The 15,394-nt window shown below is 42.9% G+C and overlaps 1 protein-coding gene across 1 annotated transcript; it reads right to left on the bottom strand.

Moving 5' to 3' along the window:
- Window positions 1–12,977: 12,977 nt before the first annotated feature.
- On the bottom strand, window positions 12,978–15,142 carry rassf10b (Ras association domain family member 10b). Its single transcript, XM_035629397.2, has one exon. It carries the CDS (start codon window positions 14,897–14,899, stop codon window positions 13,571–13,573), a length of 1,329 nt encoding a protein of 442 aa, XP_035485290.1. The 5' UTR covers window positions 14,900–15,142; the 3' UTR covers window positions 12,978–13,570.
- Between the last annotated feature and the right edge of the window lie 252 nt (window positions 15,143–15,394).

Here is a 15,394-nt window from a genome sequence, read left to right on the forward strand (position 1 = left end):
ACTGTGTTATTGCCTTTTAAAAATATTTTAGTGATATTGGATTATTCATCAATCAAGAAAATTAAATCTGAGCATAATTATTTTTTGATGAGAAATGAGTGCATATAAATATTGAATTCAACTTTATTCATTAGGCATTGATATCAAATCAGACTTTGTTGTAAAAGTTATCCCTTTGATCTTCTAAGTCAGTAATATGAGCTTCCAATGTGACATCATGTAATAATTTTGTTTTTAGTTTTAGTGGCAAGATAAGAGCATCTCTGGTTTCATCAGATCAAACTGAACTTAAACTTTATGTATAACATGTTCTCATTTTTATCAGAATAATTGGATTTTATGGTACAGCATCAACATCTGACACTAATTATTGATCTTTCAATCTATAATTAATCCAAATCCAAATAAAGAAATCTTCTTCATCAAGTTGACAACAGAAAAATATGACACATTTAAAAAATAAATCAAATTCAGAAGCACATTTAGCAATTTGACAACACATGCAGGAAAATACACAGCTTTTACAGAAAAGCTGCAAGTTGTTTCAACACAACAGAATGTCCCCGAGGACGTTAGAAATTGATGGAGTCTCAGCCGGCTATAATTGAAGAGGTGACTTGATTGATAAACCTCCTTCACCCACTGTTAAAACATAGACACAAGGCATCGTTTATTAAAACGGATGAAAAACATGTCCCGGAATAATGAGCAACCACTCTCTATTTTCATTTGACTTGAGGAAATTGCTTCATAAATGGCTTTTGAAAAAAAAAAAATAGAAATAGCAATCAATATCAAAAGAAAACAGTCTGTCTTTGATAAGTGTCAGGATTGACCTCAGTTTACTGGCCACCGTGATTAGGATTGTTGTTTGCAGCAGCAGCAGTTGTGGGTCTGGTAGTATTGGATGTTATGTAGTTGGAAGTTTTACGTAGGGAAAAGGGAGAGGAGGTTAAATATAATATATGTAGCACACACATAATCACATTTACATAAGCTGGAAAGTCAAGAAATCAAAAGTCTTTCCTTTCAAAGAGGCATTGTTTTCAATATGACCTCATTCAAGATCACGTCTTTAGCAGACTTTATGCCATCGCCCCTTTTTCACCACATGAGGGCAGCAGAGTGCAACACAGAAGAATAATATACTGTATTTTAATTTTGTTTTTAATCCAAGAGGTTTTTAAAAGTCTGTGAAATCTCTCAAAAATATAATAGATTCAAAGTGCAAATGTATGGCTCATCTGCACTGGGAAGAGGCCAGAACACACACATGCACGCACGTCCACACACACACACACACACACACACACACACACACACACACACACACACACACACACACACACACACACACTTGTGTTCTCATTTACACCTGCAGCATCTGGTGTGTTGGCTGTGAGACTGGAGCATATGTCACAGGCGCAGCTGGAGATGCATGTAACATGTCTTCAGCTCTGATGTGTAACTCGTGCCTGGATCAATGGATGTGATAATATCCAGTTCAGCTCTGAGATCAGACCGGTACATTTCTTCGTTGGTTTCCATCAGACACTCAGGACACTTTTAAGAAATGATAGATTCTGAAGTAAGATTTTTTGTGGTTGTTTTCACCCTCTTTTTCAACAGATGGGTGAGAACAGGGTCTAGTGTCTTCTAATTTGATATAATTCAACCCGAGACATGTGAACATGCAACATTACACCTTATTAAACTGCATCCAACCATCTGCTCTGTTTGCAGAATGCAGTGTCAGTGCACTAAATACTGACGTGCGGGAAATCAAATGAAAAATATGTGGCCTGTTTTAATGCTGCATTTCTGAACCCTAAGTTAAAAAGTGTTTTCTGTAATTGTAAGGGGTTGAGAAGAATATGTTCTCGCCGTATCATATCAGGTTTCCTATGCAGATTAAAGCTACCTAAGTTTTAAATCATATGACAGCAGAGCTTTTATAAACAAGAAAACAGAGTCTCAAAAAGTTAGCTTGAAGGTCTAACAAGTTGTGTTTCAGGAAAAATAAAGGACATGTAATATTACATTTCCACACAAAAACTTGAACTCTCTGAGGCTGAGACATATCTGTCTAAATCAAATAAGAATTAACCAATCACTGCCACAAAGGCAATTCAATTTGTCATTTTATTCCTCAAGATTTTTCATCGTTGGGTTCTTCAGAGACACTTTGTCTCGTCCATTTGTCTGATACTTTTACATACGTGTAGATGTCCATGTCCTATAACCCGGACGAATGAGCATCTTTATAGAGAGTAAGTCTATAGAGATTGTCTATATCAAGCATTATAAATCTTCAGTTTTCCTGTCCGCCTACTGTAACCAAACATGACAGTTTGTGTCTTGATACTTGAACAACAACAATGTGACAAAAACGTAGCAACACAATGTGAAACCAGAGACGGGACAACGATGCCAAAGGTCAAATGTCAAAGTCAGACAAAAGTAACGTGAGACTAAAATGTATTAATGGACAGATTAGTGTCTGTTGTGTCTGTGTCATAGAAATCATAAAAAAAATAAATAAAGGTGGCTACTCTGCTCCTGTCGAATACAACTATGTAAATGTGATGATATATTTGAATTTTTAAACTTAATTAGTGCATGTCAGCTGCATGGCATCAGGATGTCTGATAATGTTTGTCTCAGTCTCACTTATTAAAGAGATTAATTTGGAATCTTGATGAAAAGCTAATGGTCTTAATTCATCGTGTCATTAAGGGCTGAGCTACATGAATGAAGATACTGTTGTTTATTACATGGATTTCAGTATTTTTGTAAGGTAAACTATAATTTATGGTTCAGAACATATACCAAAACCCTAGTTTCTCAAATATACCCTTGTTGCAAATTCTCTATCCAGCCTGACAAGGACTGTTTGATCGTGATCACGAACCCTAATGCAACCAACCGCGCAATCTGTCAGGAGTGAGTCATGAGGAAAAATTTTTAACATATCCAGGGGCTGCTGGGGCTGCGACATTTGGGTTTCATGGTAAAATTGGTCTCAAAGAGACTTTCTCTGGCAGCTTTGATCAGATGATGACTATCCTCTATTATGTCTGTCCAAGTTCACACTCATGAAAACTGTGGCTGTTGAATAAAAGACACTGAATCACAAGGTTTATCTGTTAAAAAAAACTAGTCAAAACAAAATCTCATGAGTAAACATTCTTATCTCCGGCCAAATGATTGTGGTCTTTTTTATCATCTGACTCACCATGTCATCTCCCATCTCTTCAAAAGTACCTGTTTTAATGTTTATTTACATTAAAAATCCACTGAAATTGTAGTTTGCCAGAATTTGAAAGCATGATTCCTGCAGCGCTTCAACAATTACTGTTGGCATATTGTTGGTTTGTTCCTTTACATGACTGACTTGTCTTATCAACCGGCTAAGACAAGCACTTCCTTTCAGAAATTATTCAATTGGCCTTTCCGGGGAAAATGTGCCAGAACTGCCCCTGTGCTTCTTCTCTGGATATGACTCTTCTCTCAAGAAGGGAAAACACTAAGGCAAAATTTATTTAGTATTTATCGATATTTAAGTTTCTTCCTTCAGCACCTATTGGGAGTTTGGTTTCCTCATGATGCTTAGTTTCCCACAGATGTCTAAATGACTGGTTTCCATGGAAACACTCAGGAGAGGCCCCACCTATTATCGCATTAGCGAGGTTTGCACTTGAGTGCTGTGGGTGTTCTCCTGCCCGCACATATTGAACTGGCAGAAATTCCTTTTTCTTTATTTGCACACTTGACTTTTACTTTTTCTGTTTGAGGAACAGTCTTTGAGCATTTGTCCATGGAGCAGAGAATAAGTAATGGTCTTGGGAAAGGGGAATGATAAGACATTGACTGCTGCTTTGTGTTTAACTTTGGCTATTGAGCCAGATTTCACCAGAGAGAGAGAGAGAGAGAGAGAGAGTAGAGTCCTCTCTTCAAAGTCTGGATATGTGATCTGTGATGCGTCTTTGATCAGTGTCATCTCTGGAGTTATTTGCTGAGAGACCTATGAGTCTAGTTCTGCAGCTGGTGTGTCTCTCAAGATAGATAGAATCATCCCTGCAGGTTTGATTTGCTTCTCTATCTTTTGGAATTGTTGCATAGAACCCACTGGGCACACATTGTGGTGGGGGTAAAGAGGGAGAGGGCTTTGAAAAAACTGCACTTTGAAGTCAATGTAAGGCTCCATCTGGGTCTTCCACATAGAACTTTATGTAGTAGACACATCTTTTTTTATTTGTTGTATATATGGTATCACTATGATGACAAATATTATGTTTTAACTTCATCCTGAACTTGTACTTTTGCAGTTATCTTTGTGAAGATGTACATTCATTGACAATCAGTGTCTGCATGAACCCACTGCTTTGCCCTTAGTGACACTGAAGATGAGGATGGGCAGTACCAATCCGATACTGCTGTTTTTAGACCATGAAGAAGAAGTGATTTCCAGTAGTGTATCTTTAACCATTGTTAGCTAAAATGTCAACAATTTGGCAATACTTTGCGCTGGAAAGTGTAATTTTTTTTGCTTATTTGCCGATGCCCGATCCTTTATCTTCGGAAGTATAAGAGACATTTCTGATACTGGTATCATAATCAAAACATCTCAAATGTAATTTTTCGGAAACTGCTGTTGAGCAGCAAAGAATTAATACTAATAATCTTCAAACATTTTCATCTTCATTGTCACAGATTTCTTCCAAATCAGTCAAAACTTACCAAAGAAACTTAACAAACACCAAGTTAGGGGAACTTGTTGTTTGTTAAGTTTAGTTAATTTAGCATCCATAAGCAGTATACATTTAATAATCGGTTTAACATACAATTAAAAGTAAAACTTAAGCTCTTTACTGTAAGCTCTTTCTGAAATTTGAAAGCCTTTGTACTAACAATGTGAAAGGCCCTGTACACAAATATTCTTATAACATTCTTATAAGTTCATGTGTAATCGGAGGAATATTTAACATTAAAAAAACAGCTGCTATCAAGTTTCAATGCTCACTTCATTTAGCAGGTGCAACATAATCACAAACATCCGTGTGTGTGTGTGTGTGTGTGTGTGTGTGTGTGTGTGTGTGTGTGTGTGTGTGTGTGTATGTGTGTGACCCACAAAGGTATTGCAACACAATCCATTCCCATTGTATGCGAGACCAAACCTTCCCATTAGCCTGATAAGGGGGTGGGTGGGTTACAGAAATTGTTCTGGAGAAAAGACCTTATAGTTTTTTTTGCCTTGAGCAAAGTCCATTCACTTTTGTGGAGAGGAAGACAATTTATTAGTGGATTTCAGAAACACCCAGACGACATCTTGAGTTTTCCTGTAACTGATACACCAAGCACACCCATGGACTCCTCCTCTCTTGTGTACGATAAGAGACTGTTTGTGTCGTAGGAGGAGATAACTGAGCTGCAACTCTATGGGTGTGACACCGTTTTGCCACAGACCACCTGAAGCTGTTGAACATTTGTCAGATGTAATGTGGCGTTTCGTTGCACCAAAACCTGAGACACTTCAATTAAAACTGAACACAGTGCGACCAGTGAATCCAGGCAAAGAGCCATGGAAAGCCAACTGAGAGAGTTTGACCAATCGGAGAGCAACAAGAGCTGCTGCAGCAAACCGAATACCCACCACTAAGCCTTCTCCTCTGCCTCTGCAGGTTCTTTTCGTTAAAGCTGCTCTATGTTTGCATTACTAGCTGTATGATGGAAACATTGGCCGGCCGGTGGGTTTGTCCACCAGTGCACTCTGAACTTGCGTGGCTCTTTCAGATGGCTGTCGTCTCTTAACGCCACCTTCCAGTGTCATCCGCTCAGGAAACGTGCCATTAAATACACTTTTGATTCCAGATGTTTTCAAATGATCTGATCTCCTGGTGAGACACCACAGACCTGCCCCACCTCCTTCCACCGGGAAAGGTTATTGGAGGCTAATGAGCCTGTTGGTGACAGATCTGGGCTACATCTCCTGCTACAGGAGGCGACAGGCCTTGAGCGGCTCACAGAGAGGCTGTACAGTATCCCCCAGACGGGGTCCCGGGGTCAGCACCCAGCCTTACAGGATTAACACACCTGCCACCAGCAAAATGAGGTCTAATGAGGGCACACTGGCGGCCCCAGTCCGCCAACAGCAGGCAAAGTGCTCTCTGAGTGGCTCACACCTCAGCGCCGGTATTGAAGTCCTGGCTCTCGAGTCAATACCTTCATTAGTGACTTCGTGGCAGATCACTCTCTGAGGCCCGGCAGCACAGAGTGACACATTCCAGGGATTAGAGAGAGAAAGTTGTTTTTTTCTTCTTTTTTTCTTGAAATGTCAAGAATTTGCTTTGACAACAGGAAGGAAAAAAAAAATTGATTTCAGTGTAATTAATGTGACATGGTGCTTTTTTTCTTCCACTCAACAGTTTGATGCCGTTAAAAGTGGTGTTGACATATTTCACCGTAGCAGAGATGTTCTGGTGCCTGACGTGTTAGGGTAGTTATTAGAGAAGAAAGTACACGTGAAAGTGACAGATTGTCTAAATACCTGCAGCGGTGGAGCTGAAGTGAGTAGTGGATTAATCAGTAGAATGAAAAGTTAATGGGCAAATGTTTTGAGGATCCATCAATCATTGGAACCATTCAAATGTCTCCAGTTTCCAGCAAAACTTGATTCACCAAATAACAGTAGTTTTGACAAAAGACAATATTCACGTGTGCATGGCCGCATACATGACATTTTTATTTTGGTGCTGCAGAAAAAGATGAGAAAGTAGATACAGGAATTTTTTGTATTTCTTTTTCACACAGAATTTGCGGCACTTTATGTTTTTAAAGTTCTTCCAATACTTCTAACCATAACCATCTATTTATACACTAATCTGAGTTCAGTTTGCATTTATATTAATTATTGTATACACTGCTGGAAAGTTCAGAATGAACATGTAGATAATAATAAGCAAGTTTAGGTTGTAATTTCCCAACTGGTTTTCGATCAGATTTTCTTAATTCGACCGCCATATGATCGTGAAACTGCCGTTAAATTTGAATCTATGCAGTATTAAAAAGTTCTTAAATTAGTTGTTGAACCCTGCAGAACCCTGCATGATTATTTATCCAAACACACCACTTTTTTCTTCTTCAGGATGTCACTTTCTCCTTTAGACAGCGTTGATGCATGGAAAGACTCGGCTCTTTCTGGCGTTAACTAAGGCGACACAATAATTTAGTGGCCATGCAGGGACCTCTGGCCCCACCTCAGGAAACCCTCCGCTCCGTGTCCACGAGGGGCCAGAGTCCGAGTCTCTCAGCTCCTGCTTCCCCACTGTTCACCTTCATGACCCCCCCGGCTGAAAGAGTCAGATGGCAGCGATGCCTCAGTAACTTCGGCCTCTGATAACTTGACCTCTGAACACCGGTGACCCCCTCGAACAAAGACTGTGACGTTTTCTTTATTCCCACCAGGCATGTTTTTGTTAGGGTGCACAAGGATGTGAGTTGTACATGTTTCTGTACATGAAGGCCAGAAGGTTGTAGTTAAAGACATAATCTTTTGTGGTTACGGAGACGAAGGGGCTATCAGACAGGCTCTGGGAAGCTGTGGCCGCATACCAGGGAGGAAAATATTCCATCTTATTACTGACATTCCTGAAAACCTTTTGTCTTTTTAATCAGGGCGGCTCAGTGAAAAGCTTTGGAGAAGGACACTTCAGCTTCCTGCAAATCTTCTCAAGTGGCTCCAGAGTTCTGGGAACACTCCACATATTTAAAACTGCACATTTATGCAACTCCATTCAGAGATGTGGAAAAATGCTCCACGCAGACTGCGCTTTTGAAAACAATGGGCAAGGAATGTGCTCCTGTTTTCCTCTGAGAATACTGTATTACACTGTTGCCTGATCGCGTTGTATTTTCTATCAGGTCAGGTTAATTTATGATCGTCGGTCTCACAAAGTGGCCAGTGAAAAGAAAGCCGCACGAGAGTCGAGCCCAGAGGAGAGTGCTGCGGTGTGCGCTGAGAGGGAGGAAGGGCTGCCATTCACACAACATGTAACACGCCTCTTCCCCTTGTCTGACAACGACGCTGCCCTAAATTCAAAGGACAAAGGCACTTAAGGTCTGGCTTGTACATGATTGTGTCCCTGCACTTTTATCGTTGGGGGGATCAACTAGAGTTTGACCACAATGATGAAGACATCGCTGTGCCAGTGATATGCTCCTCACTTCTACAAAGGATCAGACTCAGGTCGTAGCATGCAGTCATAGTTGTGGGAAGGAACATACCATTGTCAGGCGCTGTGTCTGTCCGCTACATGCTCTACATTAAATCTACATATTTTTTCTAGTTTGAAGCCACGTCTCTGGCCATATGATCCAACAAGATAAGAGACCTATGCGATTGAATGCCACACACTACCTACTTAATTTAGATTTTTTGTTATTTCTGTACCAGGGCCTCTTGTTGGGCATGTGTTGGTAAGTTTCTTGCTGCTTGACGCTCCTTTCTTGCTTGTGCTAAACCACATCAACGCTGAGGCCCCTTCATGTACTGTAAGTACCTGAGCCCCCCAAGCTGTTCCACTGCCACTCTCATCTACCATTTCATGGCTCCGCTCGCCTCTCCCCATATCCATGTATCAGATGTGGCCGTCTGGCAGACAAGATTGCAGAGTTGGAAGGAAGATATCAGAAGATGTCCAGGAACCCGAAAGGATTCCTGGACACATCATTTTTTGGCCCCTGCACGAGTCAACACAACTCGTGCTCAAGAGCCCGATGCCTCTGCTTCATGTGCTGCTCCACCAGGTTCCACTGGCTCCGGCTCTGGGCTAGACCTAGAGATGCCATCCAAAAATACCAATGAGCACTGCCCACACCACGCTGAGGTTTAATACCTGGGTTCCACCACATCTTAGTTAGAGCTGAAGAAGCCTCTTGGCTGAGCGGTGAAATGTCATCTTAACATAAATGCAAGAAATAGAAATCATGGATAGCATTGGCTCCTCCAGTTGGTAAGGAGAGACGTTTGATGGTTGGCACAACTGGGCCGAAATGTTTGATAGAGTTTGTTTGTTAGAATCTCAAATCATGTTTGATACCACATGAGCTGCCTCTTAACCAAAAAAAACTTACAGGCTCAGGTCAGTCGCAGTAAACCAGGAGCAGGGTGCATTGAAATCTTCCTAGTTGCTCGTCAAAACTGATTAGATCTAACTTTCACCTGTAAAGAGAAAAAACAACAACCTTCATTTTGACAGTGGGTGGTTACAAACTGTGGACAGGATGGAGTGATGTGTCGGGCCTTGGAGGCAGCACTGTGAACCCTGCTGTGGGGAGGGTTTGGATTTCTGTAGTTCACATCTGCTGCTCCGGCCCTGGAATAACACTGAAGTTGTGGAGTCTGCATTAAGTTGGATGATATATGTGAAATATCCTTTTTGAACAATGATGCATACATACAACAAGTTGATGGGGGAAGCTGCAGAGCACAATACAGAGTCCACCTGCCGTGTTCAATGCATAACAACGTGTCCACACTTGCATTAAGAAAGTTGGGTCCATAGTATTTGTGAGGTTTGTACTCAGACTTTCAAATGTAGGAAAACTGGAGAACAAAACAGTTGTTTTGTGTAAATCAATATGCAAATGATCCCTTGATAGGAATTGTTCTTGACCATGATCTGGTTTTTCATGGTTATTAATCCAGTCGCTGTGGTCGATCCTAATGACTGCAGCTGTAGCCTTTACCCACAGTTTGCTGTCTTCAGCAATATGTCCGTGGCTCTTAATCCGTGGTGGAGTTGAATCATCTAGTTGATTAGCAGAAAACAAGTTTTGATAAATAAAATCAAAGGATCCTTTCATTACTGCACTATTTCTCACTCTTGGATTGTCATGATGCCGCTCTTCTGCCTCTTCCTTCTCAGAGAGACCTCTTCTGTCCATTTTAGTTTTTTTATCTTTTTAAAAGAGAGCTCTTTTCAAGACCTCAGCTGCAGAGCAAGACAAAAGAAGAACACTTCACCGATCACAGCCGCTGAAATTCAGCAGCTGTACACACATACGTTAAGAGGAGCAGCCCGGAGCAGCCCGGAGCCCTGAAGGCAGTTCTCTGCTGAACTGCAAACTAACACTGCTCTGTTTCAGTTTTGTTTTTCTTGCAAATCGCAAAAATCCTCAGTTCCTCACCAAAGGTTGCACATCTGAAATGTTGTCGTGGCATTTTTAATACCTTTAAGTTTTAGAAGCAGAGCGCTTTCCCTCACTGTACACTCACCAGCCACTTGACAACAGAAGAAGAGAGGGTGCTGTTGTTTGCTGGACATTTAGATGTGGTGGACAGTAAATAATTCCTCTAGTGTCTCTCTCTGCCAGTTCAAAAGTTAAATTCCCATATCTACTAAGAAGGAGGAAAGTGTTGCCTCTCTCTCTCTCTCTGCCTCTTCATCAGTGACTCACATGCAAATTGTTTTGTCGTCAAATTGGGATATTAAACATCGCATGACAAAAGATTTGAAAGCTGAAAGACGAATGTAAGAAGGACAACTTTTTTTTTTGCTGTTACATTTGGCATCATTGTAACGGTATTATCAGTAATTATGACATTTTACCATGTTACAAATTACAGCTAATATTTACTTTTAAGATTCTCAGCTCTGTGGTTGTTGTGCATGACGATTGCTCTGCTTCATACCCAGCTTTATATTATATTATATATTGAAGTTAAGTCCCAAAATGGGCAGGATTTTTTTTTTAAGTCCACTACAAGTTGTTTTGCGGTTGTTGCTGTTTCATTTTCGCTCCAGAATTAACATATATTCCCAGCTGTGCATCTGTGTCCTTTTCTAAACTTAGAAAAAGAAAAAAGAAAACCAGCTGGCTCTATATTTTGGAACTTAAAACCCCATTACTGCACAATCACAGTGGTGATTAGAAGTTTTATAAAAATTATTATAGGTGAATAATTAATTAAGCTGAAAATCTCTGGAAGATAAAATTAGTTAGACAGTCAGCAACATATCATTATAATAATAAACAATTGCTTGTGTAACACAGTACACATGGGAACGCAGACTTCACACCGAATGATCCTCGATATTCACGCACACATACGACAGTTACGCAACGTCCTCCGTACCTCGGTCACTGTATATGCTGAGAAAACACTGGCTTCTTCTCTTATTATCCCTGTGATTTTGAATGATTCAATACACCTATTAAGTAGGTATTGAACTCGGTTGACGAGTAATGTATACTTTTCTGTTGTCCCGCATATCACTGTATTCAGTTATAAAGCAGCACATGGGCGGGGTTATCGAGGGAGGAAACTCAATACTATAGTCTCACTTTTTTTTACTCTAGTGGTGAAGCTTGAAACGTTTTCAACACTCAATTTATTAAGGATTGAGCATCAGCAATATCATATTTAATTTCTTAGGCGGTGGCGTCTACTGTAGTTTACCGTACTGTATGTAAGCAGAGCAGAGGTGTTCATGTAAACGATGCTCCAGGGCTACAGATCAAACTCAGAGCTCTGTCTGTAAGCCCCAGAGTTACTATGTGTGTGGTTTGAGAAGAATTATGAAATTCAAACACTAATGTGCCACGTTTCATGATGCAACAGCTGAAATCACACTGAAGTTGTTTTTTTTCTCCAATTTTTACTGAGAAATTTTGACGTTCTATAAAACATAATAGCAAAATTTCGGTACACAATAATACTGGGGGCTGAAGTTTTTTAGGCTTTACAAATCATATATTCTGAAAAATAAACACAACCAGATATCTTGAAAGTATGAGCACGCTGCCATAATTGCAGCTAGAAAGTAACGGGAGGTCGGGAGCCGGGAGGGTGGCGCTAAAAGAGTCGGAGGCTCACGTGTGACCGAATGACAGAGGAACTGAGGACTGGTCTCATCGTAGCCGAAGCCTGGTCCATTAAGGTCGACGTCCTTGGAAGACAATGGTATTTGCTGGGTAACAATGTCATGTCTGAAACCTTAAAATAGCTTTCAGCTAACAGGTTTTACTTGGCTGCTAAAACGAATCCTTAATCTTGCAGAAAAGTCAGGTGCAGTTTGTTGCACACTCAGATGTGGTCAAAGTTAAATCATCACATATATAAAAGAGAACATGAGCTCAGCGTTCGTCACGAGTGAGAGGGAGCGAAGAGTGAACTATCAAATGTAAAAACATTCTCACTGTGACATCAATAAGAAATACAGTCGAGTAAATACAGCTGGGACCAAAGCCTCCTCACACATGAGTCGACATCCAAATAGTCTTCATGCTTTTTTTTTCTGACTCTTTGTGTATTTGAAGATTTGGTTCCATGCCATGTTTTAATTTGTTTAAAAAAATGTTGTAGTCTGGTTTGTTTTTCTTTAAGATTTGAAAAGAAAAAGGAGCTGGCAGATGAAATGTGAAGGCCGCATGCTGTTGTGTCAAAGACCTTGATACTTTGATTCATGTAAAATACCTCAACAATGTTCGGCCCTGATACTATTCCGGTTGAGAGGGAGACGAAGCCTGTGTGTGTGTGTGAAGTGTCACTTCTTATCTTCTGTGAGGGAGAGACGTCATTTCTGCTTTGAGTCGTCCAGGACGTAGAGGAGACCTCCTGAGCTTTGTCACTCCACTGTTTTGACTTCAGATGTTATTATGACTTTCATGATTCACAGCAAAGAGGTTTGCTTTATTGCTCTGTGTCTGGGTCACGGTGGAAACTGAGACGCTGACATTCTGCATGATAATCCCAAAGACCTCTGACTTTATGCTTTGGCTGTGTTGCCCTGCTGTCTCTGAGGTGTGTGTGTGTGTGTGTGTTGGCTTGACTTGGACTGTGGAAAAGATCAGTTTTACCAACAAGTGATTTTTGGACATGTTTGGTACTTTGGTCTAGTATCATCTCTTGACTAGCAGCCTGCAGCCCTGGATCCAACAATAACAAGAGAATGGAGGAACAAATGAACTCGACATTCAAGACCGGTATTAGATTTTATTTAGCTTTGAAGAGAACAATAAGAAAAAAACAAAGTTTAAGGCCGATGTTATAAAAATGGCACTCGGTGGAGTGTATGACTCCACCGAGGCCAAACTACACTACGCGTCTGTCTAGCTCTTACAGTCAAAAGAAAAGGGGAAGTAGTCCAACAATCTGCATCAAACTGGCCAAAGCCGTAGATCTCAACACCACAAATATGTCTATTCTTTATCCACACGTTATTCCCTGAGAAACTGACAAAGGTGTTAGCGGATGCTCTGTCTCGGAAAGTCAAGGAAGGTGACGAATGATAAATCCTGGATCCACACTGCGTGTTTCTGCCCCTGTCCAGGCCCCGATCCCTCCACTGACGTGTGGCGCAAATCAATTTCCCCCTATACTTTTTGCATAATCCTGCTGAAAATCAAACTAACACATGAGACAACAACCTTCTTGATGGAGTTCATTTAAAGGTCAGTGTCCAGTCCCAGTTCACTGCGACCCATGGTCCACTTCAGAGTGATTAGGATCCCTGAGACTGAAGTGGTAAGAGGCGACCAACAGATGACAGACTTCCCTGGTGGAGTCCTAAACCAGTGACTCCCACACCGGGTGGCAGTCCGAGTCCTGACTGTGCAGGGAACTCAACCCAGTGTCCGAGTCGTCGTCGTTCACACTGTGAGCCTTCGACAGACCCCTGGCCTGCTCCACCCACGCACTTTTTCTCTCCAAAGTGCTCATCATCCCCGTCTTGTCGTCTGTGCCGTGGTCACAGTTCTCCCCACTGGCTGCCCCTTCCCCTGTGTCCAAAATGCTCAATTCCTCCAGCAAATCCCTCGTCTCCCTCTCCCTCGCCGCGCAAATCTCCTGGCTCAGCTCCAAATCGCTCCTGATAGCTTCTAAATCCGTGTTGAGGCGCAGGCCGATGTATAAACTCGCATCGAGCTGCGTTTTGAGCCTCTCGCCTTCCAGCTGCAGCTCGTTCGCGGCCGTCCCGTCTGCCTCTGCGCGGCGTGCGAAGGGCTGCGCGCCCTCGCCGGGCTCAGAGTCTCTGTTGTGCAGCTGCGCTCTCCTCCTCTGCATCCAGCGGTGGTTCAGCTCCTCCTGCATCTGCGTCGCGATGATGTCCACCAGAGCCTCCCGCTCCCACAGCTCCTCTTGCAGCCGCACCACCTCCTCACACCGCCGCGCGTACTCCTCCAGCTGGACGAGTGTCTCCGGTGGACACGGGTCGTCCCCGTCGCAGCTGGAGGCTGCGGCCGCTCCCACCAAGTACGTGTCCTGCACATAGTTAACCCCGTGCCGCTTGATTCTGTCAGAGTGCACCTTTGCCTCGCAGCTTTCGATCTCTGCGTCCAGCTCCGAGATCCTCTGGACCTGCTGCCGGACCGTGTGGTCCTGAGACACCACGAGATGAACCAGAGTCTCCATCTTCTCGGCGGAGCGCGCGTCTCTGTGCGCCACTCGCGCTCTCTTTTCATTGATCCTCTCCAACTTCCTGAAGGCTTTCCTGACAACCCTACGCTGCTTTTCGGGCGCGATGCCCCCGATCGGAGACCTCGCGGAGCCTTTGGCGACCCACGGGCTCTGTGTGCTGAGCACCACGCGCGCCTCTGCGCTCCGGGCTCCGCGGCTCGCCAAGGACGCGTCGCTCTTCACCAGAACAAACTTCACGTTCTTCTGCTCTTCTCCCCACGCGGCCCAGAGCCGTAGAATCTTGGTTGTGTTCGGCAGAATCCGCTCGAAGCCTCTCCATTTCTCCACGACACAGTACGACTGTGGCGCGGAGAGGCCGCGCTGTGCGCCTTGGTCTTCCAGAAGCACTTGGACCACATCTGCGCAGGTCGTGCGCTTCGACAAGCCGAGGACGAGCTTCTCTTCTCGGCAGACCCACACCGATATCTTACTCTCCTCCATCTGTTAAACTGTGTGTGTTCTATACGCCAATTAAGAACAAAATCTCATTCTTGGGAAATCATTTTGAATCCACATGTTTGGTGAGAAGCGCCGCGGCGTCCAAACTCAGTCCCTGTGTGCGTGTGCGCGCGCGCTGCGTCGCCGACGCATCTGAGGAGTCGCAGACGCGGCTGGAGCTGTCGGAGCTCCATGTGTCCTCTCGTGCACTTCGCTGGGGCCAAGTCAAGGAAACACTTCGCCCCTCAGAAGAACTGCCTCCGCTGTGGTCACATGACCCAAGTGTCCCCACGGAGCGGCCTGTGGTTCTGTGTCTGACGGAGTGACTTGAGTTGCACATGCACAAGATTTGAAAAACCCATGTTTTGTCTGCCGGGGATCTTGGAGATGTTCTGTGTCACGGCGGCAATCTCAGGTCCTTGATGTAATCTGAGGGTTTATGTGGTCAAAAAAAAAAAGGATAGGATATTTTTCTTGTTTAAACCACCATGAAATATT

The sequence above is a fragment of the Scophthalmus maximus genome, chromosome 4 (genome assembly GCF_022379125.1).
Source record: "Scophthalmus maximus strain ysfricsl-2021 chromosome 4, ASM2237912v1, whole genome shotgun sequence".
NCBI lineage: Eukaryota > Metazoa > Chordata > Actinopteri > Pleuronectiformes > Scophthalmidae > Scophthalmus > Scophthalmus maximus.